The sequence below is a fragment of the Brienomyrus brachyistius genome, chromosome 1 (genome assembly GCF_023856365.1).
Source record: "Brienomyrus brachyistius isolate T26 chromosome 1, BBRACH_0.4, whole genome shotgun sequence".
Lineage (NCBI taxonomy): Eukaryota > Metazoa > Chordata > Actinopteri > Osteoglossiformes > Mormyridae > Brienomyrus > Brienomyrus brachyistius.
The window spans coordinates 37,074,379-37,093,025 of record NC_064533.1 but is presented as its reverse complement, the minus strand read 5'-3'; the positions used below and the strand labels follow the sequence as shown (position 1 = coordinate 37,093,025).

The 18,647-nt window shown below is 41.4% G+C and overlaps 1 protein-coding gene across 2 annotated transcripts in view; it reads right to left on the bottom strand.

The window, feature by feature from the left end:
• Positions 1–3,992: 3,992 nt before the first annotated feature.
• Positions 3,993–18,647, bottom strand: part of LOC125706065 (5-hydroxytryptamine receptor 1F-like) — a 28,927-nt gene continuing 14,272 nt past the window's right edge. The window contains exons 1-2 of one of the 2 annotated variants that reach the window (XM_048972555.1): positions 7,975–7,995; positions 3,993–6,024 (exon numbers count right to left, since the gene is read on the bottom strand). In XM_048972555.1, the coding sequence (XP_048828512.1) occupies positions 4,413–5,522 (1,110 nt within the window). In that variant the 5' untranslated portion in view covers positions 5,523–6,024; positions 7,975–7,995 and the 3' untranslated portion in view covers positions 3,993–4,412. Of the gene's footprint in view, positions 6,025–7,974; positions 7,996–18,647 lie in introns of those variants that run through there. The other variant, XM_048972545.1, reaches the window with a different exon arrangement.

The following is an 18,647-nucleotide window of genomic DNA, read 5'->3' as shown; positions in this document are numbered from 1 at the left end:
AACTAACTTCCTGCACAGCTCACTTGTCTGAAATTTGATTCGATACATTTAACGTCAGTCTTGTTGCGCATCAGAAGAGACACCATACGATTGGTCGGACTTAATGTCACTCACACGTTACTGAGCAGACTCTACGTATACAATGTTGGAGCTCTTTCATTGGACAAATAATAACCTGTAGAGCCAAAGCAATTATAGTAAAAAGCCAGTCGCACCAGAGCTCCGTTTTTGTTTCAAAAACAACGAAAACATTGCCATTTGGGCTGTGCATTAATTTCAACGCCCATATTTGTATATGACTGGTAATTTCATAAGACTGTCCACCGAAAATGATAGTACGAATCTGCCACCAGCTTATCCTGGTGAGGGTTGTGTGCTGGGGGGAGGGGGTTGGTCTTTCTAATAACGTATGAACTATTACGTTGCCGTAAACTTTTCCATAAAATGAACTGCTAATTCGGCTGTTTTGCTTCAAGTATATGACAATTATTATTGCTTACAATTGCCTGTAAATAAATTAATGAAACCATAAGAAACATCGGTCTATTCTTGCAAACACGGCTATAGCCATTTCATGGATTCCTTTTACGTTAGTTGAGCATAAAATAACATGGTAATTAAATACATAGTGAAAACATGACAAAAAATATAGAAATGGCTGTTGAAAATAATTATTTGATCACATCCAGGAATAAGCTAGAAGACATAAATGGAAGAATTGAAATAATGAATATAAATTTTATTAGCCTATTTTGATAAAATAAAATTTGGTCGATTTCTCGTTATAACGAGATATGAAATTATATCGTTAAAACAAGAAAGTTTTCGGTATAATATAATAGTAATTTATCTGGTTAAAATGAGAACCTAAATGGTTTAGTTAAGCGACAGATTCTTATTATTACGTAATGTTTATGTTACATTTTTGATCGCGTTTTATTTCGTGCTGGGGACGAAACTGTGGTCAAGCCACCCGTAGTTTGTCTGTCCGCGAATACTACAAGTTTTACGGTAGTAAACTTATTTCTCAAATCTTTGTAATTGGGCACATGTTGTGTCTCTCATTACAACTAGAGATTATTCTTCTATACCCGACAAGTAGCCATACAAAGCTTCATCCAGTTCTACAGTGGAATTTAGAGGTTAAGCTGGGGAATCGCTTTTCCGTACAACTGTCAATATGCTCAAAAGTACATTACAGCGTTGATTCTCCACCCTTCCGTCCCCCACACACAATTTTATACATCCACTGTTTTTGTTTACACGAACTGCTCCTTTTGCACATATTACATCTCTTGTTTGCACTTGTATCATAGCATCTTGTCTATTTCGTATCACAGTCGTACTCACTGTACTTCCTGCACCTTAAGACACGGACTCCCTTGTATATTTTTCACAGAACCATACTTTACACTTACAGTCATATTTACAGTAATTTATTATAATTTATTGTATTCATGTGTTTTTAATCTGCACCTAGATAGATGTTAACTGCATTTCACTGGTTTTGTACCTGTATTCTGTAAACTGACTGAAGTTGAATTTTCCGGTCATTCAAACCTATACTAGTATACTATAATAGCAAATTTATGTGTATATACAAATGAGCCGCCACGAAACGTTTTACTCGTTATAACGAGATACATATCTCGTAAGTTTTACGGTAGTAAACTTATTTCTCAAATCTTTGTGAAAGCTCGTTATAACTAGACACTTGGCAAATTTTATTTGTTTATTGTGGCAACAATACGCTGCCGTACTATACATTCTGGCTAGTAACAAAGCCTGTTCGTTTGCTTATGGTTTGTCGGACAGAAGGCACGGACAGATAAACCGTTATTTAATATGTGCATATATTTTCGTTAAATGTGTTGTGACACGTACTTTGGCCACGTGTGACATATCAACATTATAGTAGTCAAATATACAGTAACGTAAACTGCTACGTAGTTGCGTCCACGTAAAAATTGTAATATTCTAACCTAGCATAAATGCCTCTGTGATGTATGGGACACAATGGTAAGTATTGTACTCTTTTCTAGATTTTCATATTTTTTTCTTCCCTTAATGGACTTCACGTAACTGTACATCGTGGGATTGGGTGTATTGCTCTGTGGGCCATCATGTCTTGTACAATGCACGGATGTGGTTTAGTGGTAAGTCCTGTGGGTGAACTATGTGCTTTGGAGCACATGGTGATGAAATGCAATGATTTTAACTCCATTCTGGCCCTGACTCCATCAGCAGGATTGCCAACTTTGATCAGCTGGATGGAGTGAGATTTTCAGTACGAGACAAATCTGCACACATGCATATGCATTCACATTTATGTAACATTTTTATTGCCTTGTTAGTAGTCTGTAGGGCTGGCAGCCCAGCATCAAGCTTCTTCCTTGCTGTCACCAACCTGCTGGCTGCCATGTTGCGGTCAAATGTACTTCTTGGGAGACTCTTCTGCCAAGGCTTGGTCATAGCAGTTGTACTGTTCATCATTGCTTTGCCTGGTACCTCAAAGCTGGATGGCCCATGTGTTTGTATAAGACTTCTAATGATGATACCTTGTCTGCCCTAAAACAGCAATAACTCCCTTCTACAGCTATGTGGTTATGCAGAAGAAGAGACGGGAGCTGGTCCTGCTCATATTACTGTGCTGGGCTTCAGTTACTTTGCTACTTCTTGGCAGGACACTCTTGGGTCTTTGTTACAGTATCGTCAGCTTACATGAACAAACCTGACCAAGAGAAATTGTTCAATTTTTGCTTTGTTTAGAAGGCACATCTATTTTTATTTTTTGTTTCATATGTCAAGGTAGAATATATATTTGCTGTAGCATCTCACAATTTCTGTTCAATTTTATGTAATAAATGTTTTCTTACGAGTGGCCTTTGTCGCGTTTCTACATATTAAGGACAGCAGATGGCAGCATTTGCCAGTCCACTGGTATTTAACACTCTAAAGCAGTATTCAGCATAGCTTTTTTACTTGGTGTGTCAAAAAACCTGCTACATTCATAGCTAATTCTGCACAAAATTAAGGTTCATATACTGTAATGTAGTTGCAGAACACTGAAATCAGTGGCCTAGGAAAATGTTACAGCCATTTTGCAATGGTCTGGATGCTTTCTTGTTTCCAATAGCACCATCACTCTCAAATGTATAGGTTGCCTAAACCAAATGGCAGATACAATATATTATTCTATATGCAACTAAAATGGATTTTAAAGTGGTTGGCTGGTAATTTACAGATTTGATTTCTTTTCATAGAAAATTTGTTAACATGTACACCTGCATTTTGGCAAATTATACAGTGTACCCTCCATTTTCCAAACCACTTATTCTTCTGGTTTGCAGGGGGTCTGGAGCCTATCCCAGAAGCTGTGGGCGCGAGGCGGGGAACAACCCAGGACAGGGGGGCCAGCCCATCACAGGGCATACTCACACGGGCAATTTAGTAACCCCAATCAGCCTCAGCATGTCTTTGGACTGTGGGAGGGAAACCGGAGTACCTGGAGGAAACCCCACAATGCCATGGGGAGAACATGCAAACTCCACACACATGTGAACCAGGCGGAGACTCGAACCCGGAGTGAGGCAACAGTGCTAACCACTGCACCACCATGCTGACCCCTACAGTGTACCATTTTATATTTTAATAGTTTGATATTCTGGTCTCTGTTATTTTAAATACTTTTGCCAGTTGATGCTGTTAGGTACACTCATATTTTCAGTTATTAGTTTATAGTATAATGTTTAGTTAATTAGCAATAATTGTTTTTAATATTGATGTTCAATCAGCTATTAGGAATAAATATAAAAAAAATAAAGAAGAAACCATTTAAAAATAAAGAGCAATTCGAAAAGCAGTTGTAAAACATGACAAACATTTCATTTATGCTGTCCACTCAACACAAAGGAAAATTTTCCTCCTATATTAAGAAATGTTACATACATAGCAACAGCAATTTTTGTGACAAAAGACATTTACAACTCTAAAAGGAACAAAAGTATGTGTGATTTTAATTAACCAATATAGGACAATTAACAGTTGCTGCCATTGAATGGTACTGTTCAAATCAAATGTCACTGGATAGCTAATCATGATTATTATATGGTCTCCTGGTGCATTTTCTAATCAAGGAGGTGACAGTACATGTATTGTGTATGAACAGACAGGAGAGAGCCAAATATACGGTATAAATATAGGTATAAGCGATAACATCTTTTCAAAATCAACTACATTTTAATTGATTTGAGATTAATGCAGTCTCAAATGATTGATGTCTTCGTTAGCATGAAATGATTTTACATCATGTTGCCGTTTTATTTGGTTTGCATTCATATGGACTTATGTTGGATAGTTTTCATGATATACTGTACGTTACAGTATTGCAAATGAACTGGTATTATTGTCTTCTATTGAATATAACGGCCACACCTCATCAGTTTCTTAAAGGCCTTTTTGAAGTCCTCATTGAAGATTGTGTATATGAGTGGATTGATAAGGGAGTTGAGGTACCCAAGCCAGGTCAGGAAGTCAGCCACCTCCACAGACGTACTGCAGGTAGCACATGTGTTGACAATGACCTCTTTCAGGAAGAATGGTAGCCAGCAGATGACAAAAGCCCCCAGGATCAGGCCCAGGGTAGTGGCTGCTTTCCTCTCCCGGGTACTGGATACCCTGTGCTTCCTGCTGGACCTTTCCCTACGGGACCCACCTGGGGGGCTTTTACTGGTAATTCGTACACGGTCCCCCTCCGTGGAAAGATCGGAAAATGACTTCTCCTGTGGGCTAAGAGTGTCGGGGCTCTGTGGCTCCCTGTCAGAGAACAAAGGCAGCATAGTACCATTCATAGTTCGCTTGCTAAGCCTGGTAGTACCCCGCTTGACATAGAGGCTCTTGGCGGCCCGGTAGATCTTGTAGTAGAGAATGAGAATGAGGCCAAGGGGAATGTAGAAGGCCCCAAAGGTCGAATAGATGGTGAAGGCAATGTGGTCGTGCTTAATGAGACATTCATCATCCCCTCTTGTCTGGTGATGCCTCCAGATGAGCGGAGGAAGGGAGATGAACACGGACATGACCCACACTGTAGCAATCATGACGGTGGCACGCCGGCAGGTCCGCTTTCGGGCATACTCCACCGCGTCCGTAATCGCGTGGTAGCGGTCCAAGGCAATGGCAGCCAGATGGAGGATGGAACAGGTGCAGCAGGTGATGTCCACACTCAGCCACATGTTACACACCACCTGGCCCATAACCCAAGACTCCTTCACAATATAGACGATGCTGAAGGGCATCACCAGGACAGCCACCAGGAGGTCGGTAACAGCCAAGGAGCAGATGAGGTAGTTGGCAGGGTGGTGCAACTTACGGGTGACAATGATAGCTGTGATGACCATAGAGTTAATAGTGGTGGTGATCACTGCCAGCAAGGACAATGTCAGGGAAAGGAGAATCTTAATTGTTGTAGTTTTGTTAAAATAATCCACAGAAAGGTCTGACACGTTTCTATCATATACATCCATGCTGAGTAAGTTCTAAATATTCTAAAAGTTAGAGGACAGAAGAGTAACTAATAAATACAACAGGGGCAGCATACATTGTTTTCTAAAGTTGTGGTTCCTTATTTATTTTCATGTGTATTTCCTGCCCATCATATTTTCTGTCCCATCTTTTGCTGTAAGTGATAGTACCGCTGCTTCCTCAGACTGTTATCCTCCATTCAGTCTTTCTCTTTATTATAGCACATTTGTTGCATAAGAATGAGCATGATTGAGGTTAACCTTTCCACCCTGAAGTCCACTATGACCCTGGCTGCCACCAAAACCTGTGTATGGCCAGTTGACCTTTTTATGAGCCGACCTCATCGATCACACCTATTCAACAGCCGCTGTCAGAAAGTGATCTTGGGGCGTCCATGTCTTGCTTTCCTTGGGATGACTCATGGTGCAGAGAGGAAGTTGGGGAGGGGTGGGGGTGGGAGAGTAGAGGCTCCACACAGGTCATCAATTGGAGAAATGGTAGCATCTGTGGAGAGCAAACCAAGATGCGTCAATGTGTGTTCATATGTCAAGAGGTGACTGAACAGCTGCTTAGGCACCTTCAGTTTATACAATAGGGAATCATACTGACGCCCTCACTCCTAGCATGACTACTGATCAAAAGGACAGCTGTCACCAGCACAAAGGCAGACTCGTCTGCGTGTCTTTGAAAAGGAAATTGGGATAGATATGGCCAGTAGCAAAGACAAAAGGGCTGATAGCAGATTCATTCTGATTCTACTGAATACAGTGCTTGCTTTTAATGAACCAGCCGGTTTCAGTTTTTCGCTAGCCCACAAATGTCTGCTTAAAGCATCTGCTTTTAAATGTAAATGAAACTGCTATTTTTTTCCCTCTCAATGCAATTTTCTGCTTTACAAGGAAAGCCACCATTGCACGATTTAGTAATCAATGTCATCTAATTGAAAGATCACATTTATACACCCTGTACACTGAAAGTGCTAACATTTTACATTAAATATTACATTCTTACTTTGTTCAGCGTTATTTCCATAAAACATACATTCAAATATACACTGAATGACACAATCTCTTGAGACAGTTATTGAAATCTGTTGAACCATTTGGTTCACACTTGGCTAACATATAGCCGTTACAACCAAAATGCAAAAGCAGCTGTAGGTGTTCTCATAGCAGGTGTTCCAGGTAAATAATAATCTATTAAGTCAGGCACAATATCCTACCAATTAAAATCATGTAAACAGCGGGCTATTCTGAATCCAACTAAGTAGACCCTTACAGAAAACATTACAGCATTCCAACAATCAGGAGGCCAACAGTATAGTATTATTCTGTTTTGCACGGGAATTATTGCATGTCTTAAAAGTCATAAAACAGATAAATAAAACATAAGATTGCTAAGGTGTAATTGAAATAATTTTTTATACTCTAAAAGTGCAATATTGTATTAAAAAAACAAATCTTGGCAGATTACAAATCACACGTTCTTTTTCATTAATATTCATCTTCTTTACAAGGGAACTGTTGTCATGGAAACTCTTCCTGACATTCTCTGTTTTGTTTAAAAAAGCAGGCCGTCATATTGAGCAAAGAATGTTAAGCAAATGATTACGCAAACAATTCAATAAAAAAATAACCATAAATAACCTTTTTGTCTTTTTTTACTGTTGTTGTTATAAGTTTGGTTACATTCAAACACGTGTATCTGGCTGTGGTAAGATTTCTCATTTTGTTCAAATATAAAGGTTTTCACATCTCTTTAAAATACAAATCAATAGTTTTATTTTTGGACAAATGGAACAAAATATTATTATTATTTTCATTTAACTAAACGCTTTAGTAATTTTATAATGTTTTGGTTAAGAACACAGCAAAAACAAGCGTATACGCTGGAGAAATAAAGGTTTTCACCATTTCAATGGTAAAGTTCTGCATGGACATCTATACATGCAGTATCCATCATGAGTCCTACAGCAGACTGAACTGCACATCAGTGTTCAGTAAATTGGTTTGTATAAACATGAGTAACTTAAGGGACATAATTCTAAAAAGATTAAATAGTTTCACAGCAAGCAACTGGTACTGAACTGAAAAATATTAATTGTAAGCAGCATTTTGTTTTTTTGTTGTTGTAACGATTGTTTAATGAGTGGTTATTAATTGTTTACATTTCAAACTTTCCAGGTAATGCATAAAGCAATTAAAAATAATGCAACGCAATAATGTGCAATATTATATAGGGCTGGTGGTGCAAAGTGACAGGAAAATTAAACACACTGCATACAATATTTAATGATGCTACTAACACTGATCCATAGGCATTTATTTAAATGTAGGATTCTTTCATTCTGTATTAAAGGTGAAATATAATGTACCATTTATTAAATATTTTTTATGGTTTTGTTAATACTGAACATAAATTAGAGTAAAGATTCAAACAGGGAATACCACACACCTGAGTATTATCTATACACCAGTCCTTCTCTATGTTAGTATGGGGTGCAGAGACAGTGATGACAATGATTATTATTATTTTTGATGATAACAAAAAAACAAAACAATAATAATAATGCAGAGGTCTTCTTCCTGTCCTCCTGCAAATGGAAAGAGAAGAGCCTGACATTATTAAAGCTAATTAAATTGCTCCGTTCGGATTTCAGTGCTGTAGGGCTATTCCAGCAATTGAAGCTTATTTAGGCTCAGGAATGTCCCTATGCAATGAACCAGCTATTTTATTTGACAGCTTCATAGCCATGTGAATGATGTGTGGAACAAAAGTATGGACACTGACGCATCTCAGCACAATAAGCAGACCAAAATGGTCTCCAAGGCAACAAAGAATGACACATTACATAAACATATGCTGTGCATTTTCAGAACACACAAACCAGGACTACATGGGTATAGTAATTTCATCTGAAGTCAGTAAAATAAATGCATTTCATTTAATCTAAGGGTGATGCCTGAAAAAAAATCACAATCTGCACTGAAAAGCATCTAATCCTCATTCTCAATGCTGTTTTGAGACCTAATGCATTCCACTTTTATTTAAGTACTCTTCAAGATCTGAATGAGCTATGAACTAGATAATAATCTGTGTGCATCCATCTACCCCCTTTTCACAGTGGATCTTCAAAAAGTCTTTATTGTAAAGTAATCATTAAGCACTTCTAAAATCAGAATTCATAGTTATATTGTATTTAACTTATATGGAACACAAATGCAAACAATGTGTGTCTGGATTCTGTGGTAGAAAACTCACCACATTTTCACCATCTGTAGAGATCAAAGAGACAAGAAAACATTTTTTAATTAGTGGTAACCTCCATGTGGAGATATTGGATGTTTTAAATTGATGTCTGTGTTTTATTTACCAACACCCTAATACCTCTACTGTCTCAAAGACCTTTATTACAACTAGGGCTGCAACAACTAGTCGATAGACTAACGTCAACAATAATCAGTAATTAAAACATAGCGGATAATGAATTAATTTTGTCACTGATTGGTTGATTTTTTTTTCATGGTTCGTGGCATAAATTGCATATAATGACAAAACGTTAACGTTGGTGTGGTAAGCCTAGTTCATACTTCACTTTTCCACATGCTGTTATGGTGCACACGGACCCTTGGGTACATATAGTACTGTATTTGTTTGTAGACGTAGATGATTGCAGGTGGTGCATGAATACAACAATGATATTCCACCAGACCAGCAGAGGGCAGATAAATTGCAGAAAAAATAACTTCAAGCAGTGTAATGAAATGGGTAAACTTTCATGAAGAGTGCTAATTGTTAGTAAGCTGAGCATTATTACGGTAATACGGTTTACTGCGGAATACTGGTGACAAAATTAAATGGACTTTATCTTTGTTCACTTACATTTGGCCCAGACTATCTTTAATACAACAAGTTATCCTACTAAGCATGAAATCCTGCTTCTCTCCCTGGTTATATTGCAAGTTCTGATTGAAAATGCTGTCGGTCAATAAAGAGCCTCCTTCATAGTTCTGAGTAAATGGTGCCATGTTTGTAGTGCCCAAGAGGTTTCACTGAGGGCATATGGTCATGAGCTAGTCATGGAATATAACCACACAGATAAAAAAAAAATATATCTCATTGCTATTGTCCCGCCCAGCTCGTACGATCCTCGTGTGTGCCACGCCCCCGATTATCCACGTCTGCTTCCCCGATCGTACCCAGCTGTGTCCGATTATTTTCGCCCAGTTTTGTCTATTTCAGTCTCTGTCTGACCTGAGTTTATTGTCTGTCATTGATGTTTGTGAATGTAAGTGCTGGTGTTCCGTCCTGACCGTCCCGATCTTCAGTAAAGCCCCGTTTTACCCGTACTTTGCCTGCTCCTTGCCCGCTTGCCCGCCTGTACGCTCACCCGTTCACCGCTTTACCAGCACGGATCGTGACAGCTATATTCATAAAATACAAGTTAGCGGTTAGTGGTTATTTTTAGTTAAACTATTTAGTGGTTTATCGGTTTAGCATTATCAAATTAATCTTTGGAGCTGGCAGATTAACAGTCATCGAAGCTAACTTTTCAGTTAGCTGTACACACCGCTAGCTAATTTTAAGTATACTATATTTATAATTTTTAGAAATGGAACACAAACCAGGAAAATGGTTTGCTTCATATCCAGCCAACGAGTCTAGGTTATTAGTCTTCTTATGTATTATTTCTTCAGTCTTGCATGAATAATATGCTTGAGTCTAATCTACTTGATGCAACAAATGACAATTAATTATCTTAAACGACACCAGTTTCAAGAGCATATTAGCAAGTTACCAATTCAGCTATTGTCATTTATCAGACTGACTGATCATCTAGCCAGTTATTTCATCCATCTGTCTTCTTCTAACCACTTATACTGATGTGGGTCATGGAGATTACTGGAGCGTATTGCAGACAGCATAGGGCACAACTCTGCGGTACATCCTGGACAGAATGCCAGTCTATCCCATACACATGGACATACATACACATTCAGTCACTCACTACAGCCAAATTAGAGTTGTCAGTAAGCCAAACTACTTGTCTTTGGTATAAAACTGCTGGCTCCAAGACTCAACAAATTCACTCTGGCATGTCTACCAGGTGCACTGCAATCCCCCCCTCCTCTCCAAGTGAAAAATGGCCCGGAAGCCTGTTCTCATCATAAATTCCTCTCTCCATACTTGTAACTGCACTCCTACTTGTGCAAATGGCAAATAAAGGATTTCATCTTTGTACCACCTGCATAATATTATTCAGGTCCTCCTCGTGCTGCCAAAACAGCTCTAACCCAGGACTCTGAAGGCGTCCTGTGGTATCTGGCACCAAGAGATTAGCAACAAAGTCCTGTAAGTTACGGGGTGGATCCTCCATGGATCAGACTAGTTTGTCCAGCACATCCCACAGATGCTTGATCAGTTAAGTTCTGGGGAATTTGGAGGCCACATTGAAGTCAACACCTTGAACTCTTTTTCATGTTCCTCAACCCATTCTTGAACAAGTTTTCCAGTGTGGCAGGACACAGTACCCTGCCGAAAGAGGCCACTGCCATTGGGAAATACCGTTGCCATGAAGAGGTGTATGTAGTCTGCAACAATATTTAGGTAATATCAAAGTAGTATCTACCTGAATGCCAGGACCCAAGGTTTCCCAGCAGAATACGGCCCAGAGCATCACACTGCCTTCACCGGCTTGCATTCTTCCCATAGCCATCTCTTTCCCAGGTAAACAATGCACAATCACCCAGCTTTCCACATGATGTAACAGAATACATGTCTCCTCAGACAAGTCCACCTTCTTCCATTGCTCCATGGTCCAGGTCTTATGCTCATGTGCCCATTGTAGGTGCTTTCAGCAGTGGAGAGGAGTCAGTATGGGCACTCCGACCAGTCTGTCTGTGGTTATACAGCCCCACATGCAACAAGCTGCAATGCACTATGTGTTCTGACCAGAGCATGTTAGCGGAGCGGAGCTGAGCGTGAGCAAGGAGCGGAGCAGGTAGAATTTGGTCAGAGCTTGGAGTGGTTTTTAATTAAGGCTGTAGCAGTAGATGTCTCACTCCAGTTTCGCTCCGATACCGCTCACACTACAACTCTGAGGCGTGCCCAAATCTACCCAGAATTCATCTGTACAATTATCAAGACCGTTACACAATTTGGCCGAGATGGAATTTGCAAAGTATTAAACAAAGGTCATACGAGTGTATTATTCTTATCAACGTATAGATGACAATAATGTAGAGCAAGAACAGCAATGTGGTGAAACTGTTTCAGTGAGTAGAGATTCACTTTGGAATCTAAAAAGAGACCCTTCTTGGAAACATGAGAGTGTGCTGCAGGAACACGCATAGGCCAGAGAAAAACGTGAGCAAGTTTTATATGGTTGTAGCATATCACGTCTATTAAGTAAATAAAAGTATAAAAGCCTGTAAAGTAAATATTGGTAATCAAATACATTAGTTTTGTCATTCAAAGTAGGTGTAATAGGATTTTTTTAATTCACGTAACGCTGTTAGTGAAATTTTATTCTATAGAGACGCAGCAGCAGCATCAATCAGAAAAAAACTGAGGAATTTAAAACGTGGATGCTTAGCCTGTATATTCTTTAGGCTGTTAATCCAACTGATTCCTTTTGTTAAGCCTATTTTTGTGTGGAATGCCATTGCCAAACCTGTCCGTTGTTGCCTATATGTTGTTTAAAAATAAATATTTTCTGTTCTGAGTGACAGTGTTGCCGTTGCTCATATATCTTTATGATACAAGGCTTTGGTTTAAGGTTGCTAGGCATGCAGATTATTTGTCCCTCTTTTCTAGTGGAGTGAGCGTGGAGTGATTTGACTGGAGCGGGAGGAAATTTTAGTGGAGCGAGGAGCGGTGTTGAGTGGAGCAGTGTTGAATTTGGGCGCTTTTCCACCGCACAAAGTACGGTACTTTCGGTACGGTACTTTCGGTACTTTCAGTTTTCCATTGACTTCCGGTCAAGTGCCAGTACCTAAAGTACCAGTACTGAAAGTGCCAAACCAGCTGGAGTACTTCTTTGGTACTTCGGTACTTTAGGGTGGGACTTGCAAACGTATTTGCTGTGGATTGGTTATGCAAATGGCCTGCTACTGAAACACAAAATACAACCGGCATCTTTTAAACACATAGCGAACAGCAAGAAACAACATAAAAACAAGAAGTAGAAAGCAGTTGAAACAAAATTATAAAAAAGTCAAATAGAAAGATGGACAAACGAGGAGACACAGACTTAAATCGCCATATGGTCGGATAAACAGATCCAGCGGGATTTGGATGCACGACTAGAAATAAAAAAGTAATTGCTGTAATATCAAGCCACTTGGAGGAAATGGGACACACGCGAAACACCGAACAATGCCGCTTGAAAATCAAAAAACTTAAGCAGGACTACAGGAAAGTGAAGGCCCACAATAACAGGAGTGGTGCCAACAGGAAAACCAACAGATGGTTTGAGGCACTGGATGCCGTTTTGGGCCACAGGCCCACAAATATTTGCAGAAATAACATTGTGGACTCTGCCATGCCTCAAGTGATTTCCAGTCAGGCGACTGAAGAACACAGTGTGACCGAAGACAATTCAGGTAAAATGAAGTAATGGCGAGGATCAACACCACCAACAACAGCTTAAGGTCCTTTGGGATCTAGAACAGCATGAATGGACTGCTACTGCGAGATAGATGGAGCTGTTACAAAGCAGGAACGAATTCAATCATGAACTGCTTAATGTTTTGGGACAGCTTGATCAAGCAGTGAACAACAACAGTCCCCTGAACTCAACACACTGAACCTTTGTTTGTTGCTGGTTTATTTAATCTTTTTATTTATTCATTTGTGTGTGTGTGTGTGTGTGTGTGTGTGTGTGTGTGTGTGTGTGTGTGTGTGTGTGTGTGTGTGTGTGTGTGTGTGTGTGTGTGTGTGGTGTGTGTTACATGGGCATTTAATGTGAATTTTGGCATTTAACAATACTTGGACTTAAAAACACTTGCACTCAAGACACTTTAATAAATATTTTTTTCCATTCAACAGTCTCAGTTATACAATATTGGAACAAACAATATGAAACATGTAATATGGCATACATATCCAGGAAAGATTAACAATGCAACAAAAAACCACAAGAATGCTAAGCAGTATTTACATACATCAGGGCATTGCGCACCCTCACCACTACACCATCAACTTCCCTGTTTGGTTCTGCCACAGGGAATTGTTCTGCTGCAACAGGAGGGTCCCACTCAACTATGTACCTTTCACCACACACTTCACATAAATTGTGAAGAATACAACAGCAGAGCAACATAGATTTAACAAGACTAACATGGCAGTCATTCTGTTTAAGTAAACTTCTCCATCTACCCTTTAGCCAGCCAAATGCTTTCTCAACCACACACCTTGTTCTGCTGATTTTAAAATTGTACGTGTTCTGCTCAGCCGTTAATGATCCTGTATCTGGAAAGGGTTTTAAAAGTCAGTGTGCAGTGGATATGCAAGCATCACCTATTACATATAAAAACACACATCCTGACCAGCAATGCTCTTTGTCTGGTTCGTGAACAGCAGTCCTTGTTCAACTCGATCCCACAATTCTGATACACGTAGGACGCTGGCATCATGCATACTTACCAGGGTATCCTGCAGATACATGCCAAACAGTCCCCTGCCATCAACAACGCCCTGAAGCACAATAGAATGCTAGCCTTTCCGGTTAAAATATTCTGTGTGGTATTCGGTAGGTGAAATTATGTGTATGTGTGATCCATCGATGGCACCAACACACTGAGAAAGTCAGAATCTCTGCTCAAAGAACGTAGCCATTTCTGCGAGCTTGTGTAAATTAGGAAACGGCATCAGTTCTGGTAACAGAACCTTGTTAGCAGCCCTGCAAAACTCGTAGGCGCATTTCCACACTGTAGAAATGCCTACACCAAATAAATGTGCCACAAGCCTCAACTCTGTGTTAGTTGCCAGCTTCCATAGTGCTATGGCTATGCGTTTTTTAAGGGCACACAACTACGAAAGTTGGTATCATGCTTTTCCAATTTTTATCGTAATCTGCAGCAAAGGTAGTCGAATGTGTCCTTAGACATCCCAAAATTCTGTATTCACTGGTTGTCTGTAAAAGCGGAAACGACCGAAGTCCACCATTCTTCCGTCCTGCTGTGGGGCCACACTGAAGGTGGGCTGCAACACGTTAGCAGCATGTTTAAGGTCTGGTCATTGAACAGGATCTGAAATAATACAATAAGTAAAATAAGTTTTTTTAAAAATCCTTAGCTTCAGGTGATGTACTGTTTTCGCACAACTTTAAATTTTACTGGAGGGTAATTTGTAACTAACTCGAGAACGAGCACATTAGTTGTAACCTATACTTTCCACTCGCCGTCGTCTTAGCGCGTTCAAAGCTAATCGTAGTTGTGCTCTGCTCCTTCTGATGGCACGGAGTTGTGCTGGTTGACCGAGCTTCTAATTATAAGAATCAACAACACCAGTCTCAGCACTTCTTCCATGTCTGAATTCAGCGAAAGAAATACAGTGCAGCACTTTGTGATGATGTCAGTCAGGGGCGGTCACTGATGACCCCATCGCTGATTCAATTGGCTTTCCTTGGATTACATTTGATAAGTACTGATCATTGATTATAAAGAACACCCCACAAGACCTGCTGTTTTGGAGATACTCTGACCTAGTCATCACAATTTGGCGATTGCTAAAGTTGCTTCGATCCTTACACATGACCCTTTTTCGTGCTATCAATACATTAATTTCAAGAACTCACTGTTCACTTGCCTAATATAAAATGGCTCCCACAACAGAACTGAATTTGTCCAACTGTCGTTTATGTGGGAATGGAGCAAGCAGGAACAGGTGAGGCTCCAAACAAAAGGGGATTTACTAAAGAATAATCACGAAAGCAGAAAACAAACAGGACCGCAATGGGTCTAAAACAGGGGAGATGAGGAAGGCAGGGAAGAAGAACGCAGTATAACAACATTCATGGCAGGATTAGGGAAGACTGCACTGGGAAGCACTTAAAAACAGGACTAACAAGGAGGCAGCTGGGAGTGGTTAATACAGGGCAGGAACGAGAGACAAGAATAAACAAGTACCAGGCAAACAGGGAGCCAGGGAGGAAACAAGAGGATTAGGGAGACATGGTAGGCAGGACATAACAGTACCCCCCCCCCCCCACCACCAAGGTATGCCCTCCAGGCATGAAGGACAAGCTAGGGTGGGGACACAAGGAGCACAAGACAGGACAAGGCACGGTAGGATGTATGGGGCCACACAACGTCAGGACACGACAACCAATAACACAGAATACAATAACCAGGAGAAGAGTTAAAAGGACAACTGGGACAGGGACAGAAACACAGGCAGGGATCACAGGGGGTACAGACCATGTCGAAATGGCGGCTACAGGGGAGTGGGGCATCGGTCTGACTGATGGTAAGAGACACAGAAGATGCCTGGATGATAGCAGGAGGTGAAGTGAGTACTAACAAGGGAGCAAACAAGAGGCAGCTGAGAGTAGTTAACACAGGTCAGGAATGAGAGGTCAGAATAAATGAGCAGCATATATATAAAAAGCATGTATGTATGTGTGTGTATGTGTATATATATATAGCACCAGACGGACTGAGGCACTACACTGTGCCTGACCTTCCTGGCAACCACTACCCCCAGTCCCTACCTCAGTTCCAAAGCGAGTCCCAGGGGTCCACTGGCAGCCGACGGTGCATCGCCCCCAGTGATGGGGCAGGAAGCTCCCTGAGCACTGGCATGGCTCGCTGCTGGCAGGCGCCCTTCTTTCTACCCCACTTAGTAGAGCTCTGGTGCTGTGGGGCTGGCTGGTCCTGCCGCGGGACCTCCTGCTCACAACGTCGGGCGGTCCTGCACAGCAGCAACCACTTCAGAGTTTCATGCAGCCACTTGCCCTGCTCTAGTTGGGCCGCCAGCTCACTGCGCTGCTGGGACAGTTGGGCCTCCAGAGCACGGCACGCCTCCTCCCGGCCACACAGAGCAACCTCCGCCTCTTGCAGCTCGTAGTTCTTCTCAACCAGCTGGGCCTCTAAACCACGACACACCTCCTCCTGGCCAAGTAGCACCATCTTGCAGCCAGACAACGCCACCTCTGTTGCTTTGGCCAGGCATTTCTGGCGGTCACATTCCTTCTCGTAGCTGGTCGACTCACTGCGCAGCTGCTCCAGCTCCTGCCACTCCTGCTCCATGGACTCCCGCAGCCGCTCTCGGTCTTGATGGCCCTGCTCCCGCTGCTCATCAAGTTCATGGTGCTCTTCACCGAGCTGGGCCTCCCAGCTGTGGCATGGCCTCTTTCTGCTCCAACAGAGCAGAGGTGTCCGTTTCTCCTGCAACACCAGCAGACCAGCTTCGCGTCCCTCGACGTCGCATGCCACCGCGTCTCAGCCACCTCGAAGTACGCCAGGCTGGAGCAGGCTTGCTGGATGACGTCAAGTCAGCACCTGCACCAGCTGTGCCAATGGGATGGTCCTCGGTATCCCACTTCTGACACCAGTGTAGCGCCAGGGTGGAGCAAGGTGTCACAAGAGCAGAGAAGGACAAAGAGACTAGCTTGCCAGGAAAAACATGCTGTTTAATAGCAGTCCTTAACAGTACTATAACAGGCACCTAACGAGCACCGAACCAAATACACAGAGCGGAAACACAAGGTTGTCAGATGCCGAACTATAAGGTGTGTATACATGTGTGTGTGTGTGTGTGTGTATACACTACATTGTCAAAAGTATTGGGACACCCCTCCAAATCATTGAATTCAGGTGTTCCAATCGCTTCCATAGCCTCAGGTTTATAAAATCAAGCATCTAGACATGCAGACCGCTTCTACAAACATTTGCGAAAGAATGAGTCGCTCTCAGGAGCTCAGTGAATTCAAGCGTGATACCACGATAGGATGCCACCTGCACAGGTACACTCGTAAAATTTTCTTGCTACTAAATGTTCCACAGTCAACTGATAGTGGTATTATAACAAAGTGGAAGCATTTGGGAACAACAGCAACTCGACCACGAAGTGGTAGGCCACGTAAAACGACAGAGTGGGAACAGCGCATGCTGAGGCGCACAGTATACAGGAGTCGCTAACTGTCTGCAGAGCTATAGCTACGGACCTCCTAACTTCATGTGTCCTTCAGATTAGCTAAAGAACAATGCGTAGAGAACTTCATGATTTCCATAGCCGAGCAGCTGCACCCAAGCCTTACATCTCCAACTTCGTGGGAACAGTTTGGGCATGGCCCCTTCTGTTCTAACATGATTGACCTCACAAATGCTCTCCTGGAAGAATGGTCAAAAATTCCCAAAAACACATATATTCCCAGAAGAGTTGAAGCTGTTATAACTGCAAAGGATCTGCCAACTCCATATAAAACCCTATGTATATGTACACAGTTGTGGCCAAAAGTTTTGAGAATGACAACTGCTTCAGTGTAGATCTTTTTGTCAGATGTTTCTATGTTATACTGAAGTACAATTACAAGCATTTCATAAGTGTCAGAGGCTTTTTTTGACAATTACATTAAGTTTATGCAAAGAGTCAGTATTTGCAGTGTTGTCCTTTCTTTTTCAAGACCTCTACAATTTGCCCTGGCATGCTGTCAATCAACTTCTGGGCTAAATCCTGACTGATGGCAGCCCATTCTTGCATAATCAATGCTTGGAGTTTGTCAGAATTTGTTTTTTTTTTTTTGTCCTCCCACTTCTTGAGGATTGACCACAAATTCTCAATGGAATTAAGGTCTGGTGAGTTTCCTGGCCATGGAATGTCGATATTTTGTTCCCTGAGCCACTTAATTATCAATTTTGCCTTATGGCATGGTGCTCCATCATGCTGGAAAAAGCATTATTCATCACCAAACTGTTCTTGGATGATTATCAGAAGTTGCTCTCAGATGTTTTGGTACCATTCTTTATTCATGGCTGTGTTCTTATGCAAAACTGTGAGTAACCCCTCTCCCTTGGCTGAGAAGCAACCCCACACACGAATGGTCTCAGGCTGCTTTACTGCTGGCATGACACAGGACTGATGGTAGTGCTCACCTTTTTTCTCTGGACAGTCTTTTTTCTGGA